The sequence below is a fragment of the Microtus pennsylvanicus genome, chromosome 5 (assembly GCF_037038515.1).
Source record: "Microtus pennsylvanicus isolate mMicPen1 chromosome 5, mMicPen1.hap1, whole genome shotgun sequence".
In the NCBI taxonomy this organism is placed as follows: domain Eukaryota; kingdom Metazoa; phylum Chordata; class Mammalia; order Rodentia; family Cricetidae; genus Microtus; species Microtus pennsylvanicus.
Window position 1 is genome coordinate 56,882,501 of NC_134583.1, and position 20,214 is coordinate 56,902,714.

Consider the following 20,214-nt stretch of genomic DNA (forward strand, 5'->3'; position numbering starts at 1 on the left):
CTTCCCTGAAAGGCCCCAAACAACCACAAGTTGTTAATATTAAGATACACTCTGCAATGCCATAGCAACAGAATTTAAAACTAGCTTCATCGAAATTTTCCACAGTGCCTTCCCTTGTTTACCCAGGTCCAGAAGAGCATGATTCTCAGAGGTGTCCATGCTCCTCACTGCCAGCCTGCCTCAGCTGCATCAGACTGCCTTGGTGATGTCCCTCAGGCCCTCCTTGCTCACCATACTTATAATTACCTCAGGACAGGGTTTACTGCGCATCAGGCTCAAACTCCAGCAACCTACTCTAAACTAGCTTGTCTTTTTCATTGCCTTCCCCTTTCAAATGAATTGCTGCCATTCCACCTGCCTCCACTTTCCTAATCAAAACATCAGTAGCTCTCCCCTGGAGACACAATGAAATCAAAACTCCTGACCCAGGCATTCAAGACCCTGCACCCGAATCCACCCAGCCTTTCTAACCTGCCTTCTCCAGGCTACGCCTGCACTTTCCACTCTGTGTACACTGGTAGTCTCAAGCTTTTCTCAGGTTTTCTGCCTTTGTTCTACCTACTCCCTGTCATTTCCCTCACCTCCCAGGAAGTCATTCTTGCAACATTTATTCAATATTTGATACACACACCCTACACAACCTTATTTTTTTAAGAAAATTAAAGAATGATAAAACATAAACAATTGTATAAATTATCCCAACTAGGCTCTTTCTTTCCGAGAAAGAGAACAAAATTCCATGTTTCTCTGCATCCCCTGGTGCCAACCTAGCACAATATTTGGTGCAAAAACAAATCAGTAAATATTGTCCAGTTGTTTAAATGCTATTCAAGTAAGGAGAAACAGGTAGGATATTAAACTAACCATAAAAACAGCAGCTGTAACAGAAGATTTAAAGTGAAGCTTCAGTGGACGAGGGTAGGTTGGGGGAGGGGAAGAGGAAGGTGGAAGGAGGGGAGAGAAGGGAAACTGTGGCTGGTATGTAAAATGAATAAAAAAAATTCTAAAATAAAAAATAATAAAATGAAACTTCTAAACCAATTCCATACACAATTAAGTGTCTCATCTTCCCAAATGCTCTGAACCATTAAATACACTTTGAATTTTAAACATAAGGGCAATTAAAAAGCCACACCAATCATTAATTTATGTTTCCAGGAACATTAAAAAGATGAGCAAATGTGGTAGTAAGTGGATATATGATGGTTAGACAGATGGACATTGGAGAAATCACTGAAAGACGCAGTTTCCCCTGGAAGCTTAGAAAGTCCTTGCCCTATGCTCTATGTTACCACACACAGTGTGAACTCATGTTCTCAGGGAGCTGTAGGAGTTAGGTGATGTTTCTGCTCAGTTTAATTTTAAGGAAACCAAAGAACAACACTGCTTATTTTTAAAAAGATAAAATAAAACTTAAGGCCAAGTGAGATTACACATGCCTATAATTCCAGCACTCAGGAGGCAGAGACAGGAAGATAGTTCCAGGTTCAAGGCTTTCTTAGTCTACATAGGAACTCAGAGGCCAGCCAGGACCATATTACAAAAACCCTGTCTCATAAAGAGAAACAGAAAATAAAACAGCACTCACCCAAGGCCATACCGAGCAAACAGAGGGCAGAATGCTGGTAGTCTAACTCCTAGGCAGAAAATAGGGTTAAAGATTTTTTAAATATAAACTATTAGTTCTTTCCAATTATCACATGAATCCTTCATTACTAATATATTCCATCCATATAGAATTTTATTATAAATACTGTGTGTGTTTGTATGTTCTAAATTGTTCACTTAATTAAACCTTAGTGAAAAGACCCATTTTCATTTTTTCTTTTGGCCTGAGGTATAGCTCGATGGCAGAGTGTTTTCCTAGCTCTGGATTTGATGACTAGTACTTTAAACATGAAAGATAATTACTAATCCTAGAGTTAGAGGTACTTGAATACTAGATAACAACTGGGAGTAGGGACAGAGGTAAAGACAGGCAGAGGGAGATGAGAAAGAAGAGGAGAAAGAAGAGGCAGGGAAAGAGGGGTAAAGAAGAGGAGTGGTATGGTAGCTGAATGAGAATGGTCCCCACAGGCTCATATAGTTGGATGTTTGGATGCAGTTAGTAGTACTGTTTGGGAAGAATTAGGAGGTGTGACCTTGTTGAAGGAGATGTGTCACTGGGGATGGTCTCTCTCTCTCTCTCTCTCTCTCTCTCTCTCTCTCTCTCTCTCTCTCCTCTCTCTCTCTCTCTCTCTCTCTCTCTCTCTCTCTCTCTCTCTCTCTCTTCTCTCTTTCTCTCTCTCTCTGCCTTGTGGTTGTTGTCTCAACATCTAAGCCCTTAGTTACTGCTCCAGCACCAATGCCTACTACCTGTTGCCACTTCTCTACCATGATGGTAGTGAACCTTAACGAGGTTCCCCAAATTAAAAGCTTTCTTTTATAAGTTGCTTTAGTCATAGTCTGTAATGGCAATAGAAAAGTAACTAAGACAAGCAGGACGAAGAAGAGGTTGTTGAACAGGCCACCCTGACTCTCCTTCCAGGCACTTTGACAGCAAAATCAGTTGAGCAAGTAACTACAGCTTCTAGTACAAGAGACTGGGAGGGGCACTGTAGTTTCTAAGAATTGTTTCTTAACATAAACCATGTTTTTCTAGTTTGAATTTTCTGGTAAACATTGATTACCCACATATAACTATGTCCTTAAATGGTCAATAGTAAAATTCAAGAATATCACTGCTCATTCATTTCAAGGTCTAGAGAATGAGAATCAATTTCTACTCACCAGCTCTGACCACAGAAGCTACCCTGGACACAGGTCAGGGCTGGAACCACTTCAAGAGGTATAGCTCCTACTGCTATACCATCTAGAAAAGCAGGTGTCAGGGGAGCCCTGAGGGAAAAGGAAACAAGAGCTCTGGCAATATTCATTTAGCTACAGCTGTTCAGCTGATCCCAGTAAGGGCACAGGAACTCAAACAGCCTCTCAAAAACTTAAAAACTGACTGCATAGGATATTACGTATACCCTAACTTCTAGGGAAAAAAGCAGAAAAGCTTCAGACACGAGGACATGACTTGTTCTAAACTGTCACTGTCTGTCACCAGCATCATAGAGATTTCTGAGTGTTTCCTATGTGCAAAGCAGCCTGCCTTCACAGATAACTAAGGTGCCACTATCATGGGTTTTCACTCCATATTTCTGCAACTTTCTACCTTCCTTATAGCTATTTGCTTTAAATTTCTCACTTGCATTTGCTGGTAACATATTATCATAAACAGCTCCAGGAGAACATGAGAATCCAATTGTCTCCATGAATCACTGCACAGAATTGTTTTGCTTATCATTATGAAAGTCAAATGTGGCTGTCCACAGTCTTGCATGTTAAGAGACTCTTTACTGAGCACCTAACTACATCTATCAAGCTAAGAACCTCTGGCTTTCCCCAGCTCTGGTGTTTGCTGTAAGAAAGAATTGGATATTATTTGTAGTCATAGGCCCCGATCATGAATGCATGTCTTTCAACTTCCCAAACCTGACTGAGACAGGTATCTGGATGACTGTTAGTACTGCCATGCCTAGTCTGTCATCTACTTAGATTTCTTTAAAAATAAATATTTATTTGTATCTATGGTGCCTAAAGCTGGAAAACACCACACTTGTCTTAACAGAATCTATTGTCAGATGGAAGACTGGTATGGTTGGAAGATTTTTATATGGAATTTAAATCTTGGACCCCTCGCTTAATAGAACTATGAACTTGAGAAATCACTTAACTTTCTGAGCTTCCATATCCCTATTTGTACAACAAGGGTCAACTCATGTACCTTTAAGTTGATGTGAAGGTTAAACTAGTGACTATGAAAGTACCTAGCATTTAGTAGAAATAGAACGAGTGCTAAATTACTTCAAATAAAAGTTAAAGAAAAAATATTTGGGCCCAAACAAAACCAATAAAAATTCTTAAAGGAAGAAATTCTGAATTTTTAGAAACACACATTTAAAGTTCTACTCAGTGAAAGATTACTAGTTTCAGTCTATCTGTGACCCAGTAAATGAACCAGTGACAAAGTACGTTTTATAGAGAGAGGCTCATACACAACACCTCTGCAGAGAGCTACAGATAAGACAGTCTTTAAACTGGAAGACCAGATCCTACTTGCCACACTCCTGAGAGCTGTTTTCCAAGAACAGAGTAGAGTATGAGATGCTGGCTGTTTATTTGGGCCTCCCTATGTCCATCTCCTTCCTTGATTTTCAATAGCAATAAACAAACAAACAAACAAACAGTCCAAAAATTTGGATACTGTAACCACTCGATTTAAATTGATTTTTAAACAAATCAGTCTTATTATAAACCTTATTTCCATTAGTACTGAGATTAACTTGACAGTACACAGAAAGTCTAAGCCACTCATGTTTCCAAAATGCATGAATGCTTTTCAGAGTACACTTGCTTTTCTTTCGGGGAAACCAGTGCCCTGAGCAGCAGTGATTCCTGGCCTTGCATGAGAAGCTCCAAAATGCTTCTTGTTTTACACAATTTTCTCTATTTCTAAATCAAGTCGAGGAGCCAGTTCCTAAGGCTGTGCTAAAGAACCGCAAGGCAGCTTCATGGGCTGACTGAAGACACAGGACATGTTTCCTCTCACTGCGATTTACGTTAAGGAAGCAAACGTGTCCTGTCTGGAGTTTTAGTGACTTAATTATTGCAAAATAGATGTTCTTCTCTGAGGCTCGGTCAAAAACGCTATTCACTGCCGCTTGGGGTGCCTATTTGTATGATTTGAGCTGAACGTCCCAATAGTACAAACTCGCCTGAGGACGGAGCTCATAGACAGTGAGGTTTCTAGGGTAGCTGGATGAGAAAAGAAACAAATAAATATTTTGAACTTTGCCAAGCACTACAGGGAATAAACTCAGGGAGTTTGTTGCTCAGAAAAAAAAATATAGAAGAAACAAACGACAGAATAAAGGGGGTTGAAGTGAAGAGATTAATGAAGCACTGTTGTAATTCATTTCTCAGAAGTCAATTCAATGCACTACAGTTTCATGGGAAAATGCCTTTATTTAATATAGGTATAAGGTTCAGCACTGTAAATCCTGATAGGATAGCAGTCTATCTTAGTTAAATTGCTGTGAGCATTGATCACTCTAAGTTCTTTAGTTAAAGCACACCAGTAATTACCCAGTGGCCTGCTTGACAATTGTACCTATTTGAAATGTTTATTACAATGAAATATTTTCATTAGAGAGGTATCTCTACCACAGTACATAAGGTACCTTGTCAGATGCAACATGCCTTAGAAAACAGCAAGGAGTGAGGGACAGGCTGATTTTGCCGAAAGAGTTCCTGTATGAAGTCTGTCATTCTTCCTACATAATAATATACCAGGACCTTATACTACACAGGAAAAAGAAATACGTGCATTTTAAAAATCTAATAAATACTACTCAGAAAGGTGTGTGTGTGTGTGTTAAACCCCCAGGAAAATCAAATCCTTTTTTTAAAAAAAATCATTACAATTCCCTAGCAAGATTAAAAATGTCATACAAAAATGCCTTTCAAGTTATTAGTTCGTTACCGTGACATCAGCAGCTCCTCACACACAGTCGACCCACCCAATCAGGGAGGCTTTGAAGTTTCGAAAATTAGAAGGGAAAGTAACACAGTTAAGACCTGTGACAGCTAAAAGAGGCACAAATCACTCACACGAAGTGGCTGCTCCTCCACGCTTCAATTCGGCTTTCTCTTGCCACATCAGCCAGGACTTCAGAACTCGAGGGCATAGCCCTCTGACACCTTCCCAAATCACAAAACCACTAACTGCCAACCAAAAAAAAAATTAATTTAAAAAAAAAAACAGATAATTATTCTTTCCTGAGTCCCAGGCTACCAAGTGCTGCCATGGCTTCAAACCGCATCTAGTCTGCTCAAACAAAGCAGTGTCAATTCTGTTCAACAATTAAGAGAGTTAAAAGCATAAAAGTCGATGGAAGAAGTGAAGGCTGCTGGCCTGTGGGGAGATACAGTACCCACATGCCTTCTGCCACTGCTGCTACAGTTAAGCAAACTTTACAAGCTAGTCAAGCCATCATGCAATAGAGCCTATTTGCTGAGCAACAGTGGAGCTTTGTGGTCGGCCTCACAGTTGACAGTAAGTTATGAGCCCTTTGTGAGCACAGGGGAAGGGAAACAGAGATCGGAATTTGGCAGGAAAATATAATACAGAATTCTCCTGTCTGTGGAACCTGAATTTTTGTGAAAACAATCAAGCATTGTTGAAAGAAAGAAAAGCAACTTTGACAGATGAAATATAGAGGGGCCCCTTTTAGGAAAACAGTAAACAAAGCGCCATTCAGGCCAGGTCCATTCTGTCATTTATAAAGATAGCTCCTTCTGTGTGTGAGAGTTTACAGCAAAGAGTTCAGATTCAACAAATCAAGTGTAAAATCTCCCACAGTCCCCACTAAAAAAGCCTGCTAGGAAAAGACAGGAATGCCAAAGAGAAAAATATCACAGTTTTTCTGTGTGGTGGAGAGGACACAATGAGTAGAAGGGTGAAAGGAGCTCTAAGAGAAGTCTGAGAGACAAGCCAAAAATCTAACAATTGTTAATTATAAAGGGCTAATTTTGTCAGAGACAGGAAAAGAGAAGGACACTGGAGATCACTCAATAGAAATATGAAAGGAAGAAGCCATTCTTCATCATTGTTGGAGAACTATGTCTCTCTTTCTCCAGGCTGGACCTCATGAGGTCATCATTGGCACGAAAGCCTCAAACCTTGGGCTTGGTTCTACTCTAGTTTGGCCATCTGGAATGCCAGCACACAGTGCAGTACTTTCTCCAAAGTATCTTAATTCCTCTTTCCAAAAATAGGCACCCTGGCCAGCTTTAGTCACCCAAACTGGAAAATGTACAGCAGAGAATGAAATGAAAAGCATTTTTGTTTCCTCACCCTCCTCAACTAGAACTGAGATTTCAGGGTGGGGATTCAGGAAAAGGAGCTCAAAACACTGAAGCTCTGACTACAGAGACTGTTTCTGCTAAGCACACGGTCCCAAATTGTCTAGCAAGTATTACCAACCTGAGTTTGGGACATCTAAGAGATTCTTAAACACATGTCTTTGCCACCAGCACAGTCATTGTTTAGGCTTGAAGGAATTTTTTTAAGAGCAGAAGCCAATAAAGTCACAGTTAGAATCAAATGACACACGACTTGCACATCATTTGGAAAACATGTATAAAACGACTTTCTTTTTGCTACGCCCGGCTAAAGTGACAGCCTCTGCTCTGTGCTAATCTGGAATCAAACCAAGCCACACCTAAGCAAATAATGCTTAGGAGATGCAAAATAATACAGATTCCTTTATTTAGACTACACAAACAGTTTATTTCGCCAATGAAATCCCATAATAACTAGCTACATTTTAAACATTCCTTTTAAAACAAAGCCCACAAAATGCTCAAGTGTGCCCATAGGTCAAGAATAATAAAAGCAAGCATGCATATGGATTCAATGCTGCAGATTTATTCAGCATTGGTTAATGGTTTCTATAGAGATTGATGTCAATCTCTCTGGCCTTTCTTGTGTCAACAGTAAGTTACAACAAGAAAGATCGTGGCTTTTGCCTTTGATTAGAAGAGGTGTCTTTCTCTGGTTGGCTGAAGGTCACAGAACTGCAGTATGCACTCACTTATTACAGCTCCCAAGCAGAGTGGATACAGAAAAAAGCTTATTTACACCCCAAAATGGCCAGAGCCAGACAGAACAAAAGATGTCTCTGATCACATTAACCAGTTTTCCTCTCAAAGAAATTTGATCCTGATAAACCATTAAACACAGCACAGGGCTATTAAACCATGAGTGGGAGACCAACCTCCCTACCATTTTCTTTTCATCCTCACTTTCAAATTATACAAGATCAGGTGAATTGTTATATTGCTTTATTGTAAAAGGCATATGCTAGAGGAAAATTCATTTTTATTGTGGACATGCAGTTGACTCTGCCAGTGGGGAATTCCTATGACACACTGTGCTGAGGAGCAAAGGGTGGTCCAAGTTAACCTGGCTCTAAGCTGGAAGAGAACCAGAGACGAGGAACTACTGATCTATGCCTTCCTGTCAAGTGCCAGACCACCAGCTTCTGCCAAAATTTCTAGGCTACATGATCTAAGAAACAGTCCAGAGGAGGAAAGAAAACTAGCAAACTTGAAGTTAAGCTTATTTTTAATGTTAGAGAATTTTCTGGGAAAAGATTGTATTCTGAAGGAAAGAGACATTTGACCTGTTGAAGGAAAAAAATAAGATTTTCCTTTCCATTCTGAATTCATCTACAAAAATGAGATCTATGAGGCAGTAGCTCTGTATTAATCCTCAAACTTTGTCTAACAAGACTTAAAAGTCACCAGCCCGAATCTACTACCTCTTTAATTTAGCACAGATATATTTACTACCTGCTCCCTATCATGTACTGTAATGACTACCAAACTCATAGAGGTATCCAATACTGTGACATCTGACCACATGTGCCTCATCTTGTGACAGGGTTTTACCTGATGAATCCATGACTGGAAAATTTATAACTGCATTTCATAAGCCACACCTACCAAGCAGGCAGCAGAGCTTAGCAACTGGGTACCCTGTGCTGGCTGCTGATCCTCATGACTGGTATCTGAGCAGGAGCTGCGCCTTGCTGCTATGTCAGCAATGGCTGAGTAAACCACACCTCAGGTGCTAGCCTTGGTTAAGAAGAACTGCATGCAACATTTGAAGCACAGCTTCTACTAAGAGTGGATCGCTTTTATTGAAAAAAAAAAAAGTAAGTCGGGAACCATTTGCTTTACACTACAGCAAGAAATAGAAATAAAGTATAAATCACTGTAAGACGATATACACAAGCAGGTGCCGTCTAGATACATTTTGGAAACCCAAAAGTACAAATAATTCATTGTGGAGAGATCAGAGGAGACATAGAAGTCCCATTCAGTGGGTTCCTGAAGGATGAGTAAAAATTTGTCTGGTGGGAAGCGGAGATTCCATAATGTGTAAAGACCCTGAGAACAAAAACTTCAAAGCAGTAGAGATACAGGGTATCTTGGGAAAGTATCAGGGAAAAGTCTGGAAAGACGGGCAGCCAGCAAAGCAGAAAGGATTTCGATGCTGTTCAAACGGTTAGGATTTATCCTCTGGGAGATAAAATGTTGATGAAGAAATTTAACCAAGACAGCAGTGTGGTCAAAATTCCTCTTAAGAAGAAAATCCCTCAGTGGCCTTAATAAGGATGACTCGGTCAAAGGGGTGCATGTGTGTTTATGCTCCTGCTGCCGTGCTTATGTGCGTTTAGCTGCCCTTTCCTTATCTGCTCCTTGTTGCCCTGCTGGCCATGTGGTGCTGACCAGTTCCTCTACCTCCACATTCTTCTAAGCCTCTGTTTTCAGTCTCTGCAGCCACAGCTGATAAATGCTGTTGAAAGAAGACAGATGAACAGAAGAGCAGAGGGAAGCGAGACTAGAATAACTGCCATGAAAGTGTCAGTGAGAAAGCAGAGCTGCAGAAGAAACAGCTCAAACTATGAGCTGAGCTCATGAGTTACCCTCCACAGTACCTCACTAAGTCTCAAAACAACTCTGCAAAGAACCTACTATCCAACCTCCATTTTCAGGTCCAAGGAGGTCTTTCATCTTTCAGCCCAGCACTTGGAAGGCTAGACAGGAAGATCCAGAGTCCAAAGTCAGCCTGAGTTATACAGTCACAAAACAATGAAAAAGACAAAATCAACCTCATTTCAAATGATCCACCTTAAGCTCTGAAGTAGTTCAGCAGCTTGGCCATGGTTATGTGCATCGGCTCCTATTCCAATGTTTTTCGGCTGTTAGAGTGTATACCAAACGAAGCTGCTTCCTAAATATTAACTGCATCAAAAACTGCACTAGCTGCTTTGCATGGGCACGTATCTTTATCCCCATTTTACAGAAGAGAAAACTGAAGCTTTGGGTACTTAAGTGACTTCACTAGGACAACACAGGAAGTACCATGCAGCACCCTATCCTTGCTCTGTCTGGCTTTGTTTGGCAGCAACTGTCTACTACATTTGGGTATGTGCATTCCCAACCCCCTCATCTTTCTACCCACCTCCCTGCTTCCAGATCCACTTTCCAGGCTCAGCACAACTTCCCCAGAAGCTTTTCAAGACAGTATCAATTTTTCATGACTTTCTTATTTCACCAATTTATATAGTATTCATTTAACTTGATCAAAACAGACTTGTATTTATTTCCTCTCCTGTTTATGTATTGTGCTCCCCCATACAATTAACATGGAGACATATCCTTTGTGGGTTCCCTGGGCCATCCAAACCATTCAAACATATCATATTTCACACTCACTTTTCAGGATGGCATAGGAATTGTACCTTGATACTGTATGACCCCCAAGATAACAGGCAGGCTCCTAGCTACAGAAACAAGGTGTGGAATTTTAAAAGTAGGGAGGATTTCAGAATGATAGCAGAAGGAATAGCTAACTTTCAATATATGAATAAATGTATATCTACAAATTCAACTGTCACATACCACGTGATATAGGATCTCCAATCCTATCTTACAAAGGAAACTGAAGGAAATAAAAAAAAAAATAGAGCTAAGCGATCTGTCCAAGTTTCATGTCAACAAAACCACACGTCTCGCTCCAGAGTCAATGTGTCCTTAACTACTTTTCAACACTGTCTCTGTGTATTGTAGCTCCATGTTGCTGGAACATATTGTTCCAACATTAAGCAATTCTTATACCTTTGAAAAGAATGGTAAAAACATTCTTTAATTCTGCTGCAAACAGTTTGGAGACGTGAAGGGAGGGGTGGGAAATCTGAGCAACAGGTATCAGAAGGAACTGCTGGGAAAATAAGAATCAAGAAAATCGAGGTGTAGTCCTCCTTAAAATATGTGTACCAAGGATGCCATTTTTGCATGTTTCTGTGAATTATAAAACACCCACATCATCATCTAAGTAATACACCAAGTTACATAGAATCCCTGAGAGTGAACAGTCATTGTTCACTCAGAACTGAAACTCTATTCCAGACTCTGCAACCCAAAACCAGCCCAAGGCACCCTCCTCAGAACTGACACACGACAGCTGTGAGGGGTCAGAGCAGTGGCTGGTGAAGACACCAAGGAAAGCCTGGAGCAGTGCTGAGCACCACATCCATTCAGCTTGAGAAGGTTGTTGCAAAAGTCAGGACAAACCACAGGATACAGTCTCACTTCAGCAAAAGCCCCTAAGAATTCAGATATTGGGGAAAAAAACCTGCCGTTTGCTTTCAGATAAATTTATAATTCTCAAAGCCTATTCATTATTTTCTACAGTTCATGAAGCAATTTGGTGAAATGGATAGGTAGTCTCTTATCTATACAATCATCCCGTACAGACAGTTCAGAGAATATGACATCCCACATCTATCCAGCTTGAGGGTGTGAAGCTGAGAGTGAAACCCATGTCTTCTTTGAAAATGGAAAACAACAAAAACACACAGGCCTCCCCTCTACAACACAAAAACACACAGCCCTCCCCACTACTGTGCAGTTCCTTTTCAAAAGAGAAATGTGAACCCCTATGATACTTATGAAGGGGAAAGTAAAAGGAACTGGAAAAATGCACAGTGACCCAACCATGAAAATGGTACTCCTCTGTCTCTGCTCTTTCAAGCAAGGTCACACCTTCCCCTTTGAAAAAAGGATAGCAAGTAATGAAGAAAACCACCATCAAGTGATGAATACCACCACCATCAAGTGATGAATACCACCACCATCAAGTGATGAATACCACCACCATCAAGTGATGAAGACCACCACCATCAAGTGATGAAGACCACCACCATCAAGTGATGAATACCACCACCATCAAGTGATGAAGACCACCACCATCAAGTGATGAAGACCACCACCATCAAGTGATGAAGACCACCACCATCAAGTGATGAAGACCACCACCATCAAGTGATGAAGACCACCACCATCAAGTGATGAAGACCACCACCATCAAGTGATGAAGACCACCACCATCAAGTGATGAAGACCACCACCATCAAGTGATGAAGACCACCACCATCAAGTGATGAAGACCACCACCATCAAGTGATGAAGACCACCACCATCAATTGCTGGGTCCACACTGCTCCCAACTCATCCTCCTCTCCTTGCACCTTACGGAACAGCAGGGCAGCATGGCCACAGCAGGACCACACACAAGTCCCACCACTCTGCTACTTCCCTGTGTGGAACAACATGCTAATTCTCCAGAAGACTGCAAAATATACCAATAGTGTCCAGAGACACTGGGAGGAGTGCCTAATGTCCACTTAAGGAAAGAGAGGTCTAGAGCCTGACAGTACAAGCAGGGAAAGCTACGCAGAGTTGAGGAATTCTATACTGCAAAAATTCTCTGGAAAACAGAGATCAATATGCACATTGACTCTTTCTCAGAACATGGAACTTTTTCACATTCATGTAAAAGTAACACTTCACCTGTCTCATTCACATGTGGCCAGAGTGATGATGGTCACATAGAACAGCCCAGAACAACTCAACTCTCTAGTCATAGAGATGTTCATAAGCCTGGGCACCTTGCTCAAATAACTGTAAGCACATAGTTAAAGATTAAAAAAAAAAACTAATCCAAGTATTCTCTCTCTCACACTATTCTTCCTTATTAATTAATGGGTTACTATGGATACACATGTGCATGGTCCAGTTCTAGAGTCTAGGGATAAAGCAGTGATGAAGATAAGATTTCTTCCTTAATAAATTCAAGAGATGCCACCCCCCAGATTTCCTCCAACTCTGTGGTCCTACGGTTAGCACCACCATGAATTAAAGGAGAGCATATGAACTGCACAGGTCCATAGCTGAAAGGCACTCTTCACAGCTGAGGAAGGAGTTCCCCTAGCCTCGGACCTGACATATTATCTAGTCATCTAAAAAAGCATTTAAGCAAATAAAGATAACTTTGTTCGGGATGGGGAGGCAGATTCTCATTGTTAAATAAATGACCTGTAGCAAGCAGATGGTTGAGTAGAAGAGCTCAAGTCTGAAGCCTGGCCTAGTGCTAATTTATAAGCTCATAATCTGGGGGGAGGGGAGTTGCCTTAAAAACAGGTTAAGATCTTATTTTAAGAACTTCAGTCAATAAAAGTTATTTTTAGTAGAAAGTCTCTTATCTTTGCTTATTCTTATTGGAAACATAGTCTAACATTTAATTTTTCAATAAATGGCATCAAGTGGTAAAATTTGAAGAATTGAAAGACAAAAATACACATAAAATTTACCAAAAACACCTATAGACAGAGGTAGAAGGATGAGGCCAGCCTTAGTTACACAGCCAACTTTGTAGTCAATCTCCTTGAGTCCCTGTCTCAAAACAATAAACAACAGAATAAAACCAAACATATCATCTAGTTCTGCCATTTCACTTATCAAGTAAAGGCTGATCAGAGAAGAGAAGCAGTTTGTGCCAAGTCTACAGCTACTTCAGGGCACACAGTACTGATACTCAAGAGTTCCCAGACCTTGCCAGACTTCAGGAAGTATTCATAGATGGTTTCATTGTTTTCCTTACTCTACAGTTTAAAAGGATATAATGCTACTAGCACACAATATTTGTAATCAATTACCTATAAGAAAGTTTCCTTTTCAAACTTAACTCTTCTTCATCCCCAAACTTCTCTATTCAATTACCCTTGAGAATTTTATTTTTTTTTTATTGAGAAAAGGAAAAAAAGTATCCGCTTCCTCCCAGCCTCCCCTTTCCCTCCCCCTCCTCCCACCCCTCTCCCCCTCCCCCAATCTCCTCTCCCCCTCTCTCTCCAGTCCATAGAGCAGTCAGGTTTCCCTGCCCTGTGGAAAGTCCAAGGTCCGCCCCACTCCGTCCGTGTCTAGGAAGGTGAACAACCAGACTGGCTAGGCTCCCACAAAGCCAGAACATGAAGTAGGGTCAAAACCCCGTGCCAATGTCCTTGGCTTCTCATCAGCCCTCATTGTTCGCCATGTTCAGAGAGTCCGGTTTTATCCCATGCTTTTTCAGTCACAGTCCAGCTGGCCTTGGTGAGCTCCCACTAGATCAGCCCCCTTGTCTCAGTGGGTGGGTGCGCCCCTCATGGTCCTGACTTCCTTGAAAGGCTGCTAAAACAAGGTACCAGCCTAACACAGATTCCTATCTGCTGTGTTTCATTCATAACAATAATAACTCTATGCTTTCCCTGGATACAGCATCAGGATTCGAAGGATAAGCCCACCCCTACTCCCAAGCGAATTTTCCAGAAAATGATTAAGTGGGCAAAGACTTGCATTTTCAGGGAAAAAAAGACCCTCCTCCTTAGACTGGCTAATGAAATATTCTTGCAGTTATACAGTCACTGTTCTCTGTGCTAAATCAACCTCCCTAGGAACACACACTTAGTTTTGCCAAACTACGGACAAAACATTTGTAGCTTTGTTCTGAGAGCTGTCTGACATGGAAAATCAACACCCTCTCTGGGCTTGTTTTACCCATCTGTGAACAGGAATCACAGTTTTATGGCAGTCAGGCAGAGCTCACCACTTAACAGACATAACATCGGGGTGAAAGATAGCGTATGTGCACATGGAAAGCAGCAAAATCTCTGACTATTACCAAGTTTAGAGAGCAGGAAGCCATCTTACAGAAAAATTTAGGAAAGTCTTAAGCAGTGAGGCACAGCAAGAATATCAAAACACAGACATTAGATCACCCTAGTAAGAGCCAGTCTTTTGCAACCTTAAAAGGTTATTTAAATTCCTTAATCCTCAGCCTCCTTGTCCATAGAATGGGATGGTTTTACTTTAGAATTGCTACAAAGAATAGAAATAAACACAGACAGCCACCTTGAATTATCTAGAATGTTAATCAAAATTATTATAAATTTTTCCTTCTAGAGAAATTCAAATCCCAGGGCTTCATTTTTCCCATTATATATACATTTGAAGCATCTGTAATATAAAACAGTATCAGCACAAATACCATTCTAGGGCTTGAAGAGATGGCTCAGTGGATAAAGTGCTGGCTGTCCAAGCTTAAGAACCTGAGTTAGAATTCTCAGAACATGCATGGAGTCAGCCATGGTAATTCATGCATCAGTAATCCCAGAACTCCTGTGGTAAACTGGGGGATGGAGACAACTGAATCCCCAGGAAGCCAGCTAGCCTACTGTAGGCAGCAGCTGAATCTACTAGATCCTGCCTTAGACAATACAGAAGCTATAGTGCTGTACCCAAGCTTGTCACTGACCAGCACACACATGCTGCCCTTGCAGATGCAAACACATGCACAAACAATAGCATTTCTGGTCAATACAGAACAACAAAAATTAGAACACTAGTTGATCAACACACTAGCGACTGCGCCAAGGTTTAGGAATCAGTTCTGTGATTGGTGTTTTCTGTCACTCACCCCAGTGCTCTGTACATTTCAGATCCCAGGCTCTGCAGCCTTCTTTTTGGCCACGGACTACAAGGATGGTGTCTTCTGAGAAAATGCCAGATGTACAGATGTCTCAGTTCTGAGGTAAAATGTTAGTCCTGGTATATATCATCTATTTGGTGCCACGTTGATGCCTATTGATGATGTTCACAACTTTTTACGCCTCTATTTTATTGTTTGTTTTCAATAAAAACATGAGCAAAAAGCCCTCAGACTAATGAATTCAGACATTTTCAGACACAGCCTTACTTCCTTTCCATGAGACCAGGAGCAGGGACATTTCTGGTTGCAGACATATGTGGCACAGACATGAGATCACGCTCTGGGCTTAATAGGAGAACATAACAATCTACTCATTGTTTACACTTTAACCCACAGGGCAGCTGGGAATCACATACAGCCATATGCAGTGCTGAACAAGTGGTCATGACTTCATTAAAGCCAAGTCTTAATGCATACAGTTTGGACAGTGTGCTGAGGGGCAGGACTCTTGCCCTGGGCTGCTCTGGGTCCAGTCAAAGGGTCCAGGCAGTTGTTGCAAATGTCCTCTGGGATTAGATTGTTCTCTTTGCCAGGATTTCATCTGCCATCCTTCCCACTTCCCAGTTCTCCGCAGTGTTTAATCAGCTGCTAGGAAGGCTAGAGGGGTCTCTCCATGCTTACCTCCTGACATCTTGCAAAGGGAGCCAATTATAAAATGATCTACATACAATTGCATCAACCTACACATACAGAAGTGCTTTTGTGTCATAAAGAATGAATTCAAGTAGAGAAAGAAATGAAAGGGATTTCTTACTTAATCTTTCCACATCTATGACAGGTATAGGGAATATTATATCCAATTTACAGACAAGAGACTGATATTGAGAAAGAACACTGCAGGCAAATTGCAAGACGAAGATTTATATGTGGGTCTAAATTTGCTGTTTTTATTATTCAATGGCTCAGAGAACAAATTACTTCATAAGCTGCAGCCTATCACGGTCCTTTCTACGTGGGGCTCGGCACAAATTGACCGGGAAAATGTGCTCCTCAAGATGGATCACTGTTTAACAGGGCAGGAGTTCTTTTGTGCAAGAAGTTCTCCGCCTCGGTTTTGTTGCTATTGTTTTGGTGTTGGTGTTTGTTTGTTTGCAATGCTCGAACTTAAAAACAGGTAAGTGCTCTACCTCTGAGCTACATCCACAGCCCTGCTTCTTACGTTTCTTTTTCATGCCTAACCCACTATCAAGATAAAAGACAACAAAAGTAAAAAAAATTCAGTGTGAGAGAATAGACCATCAAAACACTTCCAATGCTTCATCATAGTGAATGAGCCTTCTTAGAGCCTTGGGCAAGAATTAAACATTCAAGCAGGCCATGGTGGTACATGTCTAGAATCTCAGCATTTAAAAGACTGAGGCAGGAGGATTACCACAAATCAAGGCTACTTGCATTACATAGTGAGACTTTGTCTCAAAATAAATAAATGAATGAACAAACAAACAAATAAAAGTTCTTACTGGGAAGCCTACCATCAGACAGCTGCTAGAGTAAATCAACTTTCACAGTGAGTTTATCAGATGTGAGAAAACGGAACTCTGGATTCGCCATCTGTTTCCTCAGGGATCCGTGTGCACTATGAGTCTTTCTGAGACACACTTTAAACCCAGGCATTCTACTTGGGGTTTTGCTTTTTTATTTTGTCTCTGAAACAGGAGTGAAATTTATTTCAACTGCATTTTTGTTGGAATTTTCACTTTCAGAATAATTACACCTCTAGGTCTCTACTGGACCCAACATAGAACTAGGAAACAAAGCACCATGTTCTGAACGTGCTCTCTTGTCCTGTGTCAGGCTCGTGGTTTTCAGGGACAGCGAGTCCTTCTTCTCAGAAACCTCGTGATGTCACTGGTGCCCAAGTTGTCAACAAAGTTCTAACATGGGATGCAGCCACACTTCTGCCTTGAGGTTCCCAGAGAGGAGAGAGGTGACAGGTAGGGTGTGCTTGCTCTCACAGATAGAATCTAGATTTGACTATGTGTATATAAATACATATCATACATACATGTGTGTATGTATATGTGTACATATGCATTCTAAGATATGTCAACAACAAAAGCAGAGAACAGAAGAGGAACTGTGTGGATGGGTAAGGCAACAAGAAGAGAAGGGAAGTAGAGAGGAAAGTGACTGACTGTAAGCAAAGTACAATGATATACATATCAGAACGTATCACAGTGAAATCCAATATTATGTATGCTAAATTTAAAAATAACTATAAATTCCTCATGGTGAGAAACATCTTTCTGTTTACTCCTGTTCCTGTTACTTCACTCATTTGACTCCAGTCACTCTGGCCCTCACCCCTGTTCTGAAATATGTCGGGTTCATTTCCTCCCGCCTGGGGTAAGGGGTCTTTGCACTAGCAGCTCCCTCTACCTCAGATTCTCTTCCCCAGATGCCTAATGCTCCTTTCTCTGTCTACATTTCTTGTTTTTATTCTGCCCCACAGAATTTAACTTCTAACTTAGAAGATATTACTTTACTTGCTGGGGTTGCTTTTCTGTTACTGCCTATATCTCCCTGTTAGAATGTAAGCTCCTGGGAGCTAGGTATTCTTTTGTGCTCACAGATGTATCATGCTGGACACCTCGTATGTGTTCAGTGAACACCTGTGAAGAAGTCTTAACTTCCAAAGAATGAGTGGATATATGCACAGGTGGAAATATTGTGAAACATACATCATAAATTCATCCACACATGGTCTTGACTTCATTCTGAAGAGTGACACTTTATTATAAACTCCAGTAGGGACCAGCATTACACCTCATTTCCTACCAAAATCTCACATCTACAATCTGACACGAGTGAGGCTCTCTAGCATTGCATTCAAAGCAGCCTGCCTGCCCTGACTCAGTCTTTTCCTATTAGTTTTGCGGTCCCAGGCAAGTGGCTTGACCTCTGTGCTTCATACTCTTTATCATAAAATCAACATAATAAACATAGCTCATGGAGATTACATAAGAGATTAAACTATGCAACATACCTACAAATCTTCAGCACAGTATCCTGCCCATAGGTAATCATGGGTCCCACCTATCATTATTATAAAAATATTTGTTAAATGACATGAAACTCCAAATTCAATATTTTACACTACTTTAACTGGTTTATATTGCTTTCTTGATTGCTAAACATTAAAAATGTATTAAAGATAAGAACCTCGCTGGACAGTGGTGGATACCTTTAACCCCAGCACTCAGGAGGCAGAGGCAGGTGGATCTCTGTGAGTTCAAGGCTAAACCTGGTCTATAAAGTGAGTTCCATAACAGCCTTAACTATTTCACAGCAAAATTCTGTCTCAAAAAACAAACAAACAAACAAAGGATCTCTGATATTTAATTAGATAGTTGATTGATCTATGATATTTGTGTGGTGTACATGTGTGTATAAATGTGTACACCTGTTCTGTACAGGTGCATGAGGAGGCCAGAGGACGACCTCTACTGTGATTCCTCGGGCATTACTGGCCTTTACTGCATTACTGGCATTCTATTTATTTAGTGTGTGTGTTCAGATGCATGTACCATGCCATAAACATGGTAGAGGAGCAAAAAGAACAGGAAAGTGGGGTCAGATGGCAGGCTTTTCAACCAGCAGCATTGTAAGGAAGAAAGCATCAGCAAAGACTTGAACTGACAGCAGAGAGTGAACTCTGTTGGAAAGATTACTTCTCCAAAGATCACTGAAAGACAAGGCCAGTAGAGAGACAGTGACTGACTTCATGGAAGCAGCAGTGAGCCCTGGTCACAGGGAGCTGGGCACTGCACTCTCAAAGAAGGATAAGCGCAGAGGACAATGACGGGAGAGTTAGGTATTCCTCAGCTGCTCTGAAATGGTGATTTCACAGGAACTGTTCGTATTAAATAGGTTATTACCTGCCAAACACCTAGACAGTAATTGATCTAGCATTTCCTTACTCTGTGTGTGCTTTATTTGAGGCTATAAAAACTTACATTACTATCTAGCTACAACCCAAATAAATTGTCTTTATAAAAAAAAAACCCTTACATTACCAATGTGAACAATGTTTGGAATTTTCAATGTTTCAATGCTGGTATACATGACAAACACTTTCTTAAAATTCTTCACCAATGTGGTTCAGAGTGTGGGGTGGCAGCATGACAGGATGCGGAATGCTATTGGCAGCAATGTGCATCGTGTGTGCCGTCTGCAAGCACCGGTACACAAAAATACACTCTCACTAGAAAACATTGGCAGTGACACTGAACATTTAAGCTATATGGCTAACACAGGCTCTGTATTCAGGGAGAGCCAGCAAGGACAAGTCATGGTGCTCACTCCCATATACAAAGCAACGGGTTTTAGACATAGGTCCAAAACAGACAGCCTGCTCTCCCTTCCAGTCTTGTTCTTATCCCTGGTCTAACTTCCTCCTCTGTGTTATTCTCTCACTCTCAGAAGAATTAAGAATCCACTGAGGTAACTCTTGTCATCTGTAAATTTCTCTTCCTGCTAGGGCCTCTTCATCCTTCAGTATCTTAAGATTGCTATGCAAACATCCGAGACCTAACACTTAGAAACATTGAAATCCGACAAAAGTCTACAAGAACATAGGAAACCTATTCAACAGCTGCCATCATGAGAGACTCTACCTAACTTCTCATTCCTTAGCATCCTTACTTCTGACAGCAGGAGCTCTGTCTTACACCATCACTTATTCCCAGGTCTGC

The 20,214-nt window shown here is 41.0% G+C and overlaps 1 protein-coding gene across 17 annotated transcripts in view; it reads right to left on the reverse strand.

Annotated features, from left to right (window-relative positions):
- The window catches only part of Sox6 (SRY-box transcription factor 6), a 551,747-nt gene that overhangs the window by 331,823 nt on the left and 199,710 nt on the right, over nt 1-20,214 (reverse strand). For 5 of the 17 annotated variants that reach the window (XM_075971974.1, XM_075971973.1, XM_075971958.1 and 2 more), the window contains exon 1: nt 5,698-5,806. The exons of the other annotated variants lie outside the window; for them this stretch is intronic. In XM_075971974.1, coding sequence (XP_075828089.1) covers nt 5,698-5,774 — 77 coding nt within the window. In that variant the 5' untranslated portion in view covers nt 5,775-5,806. Of the gene's footprint in view, nt 1-5,697; nt 5,807-20,214 lie in introns of those variants that run through there. 17 annotated transcript variants of the gene reach the window in all.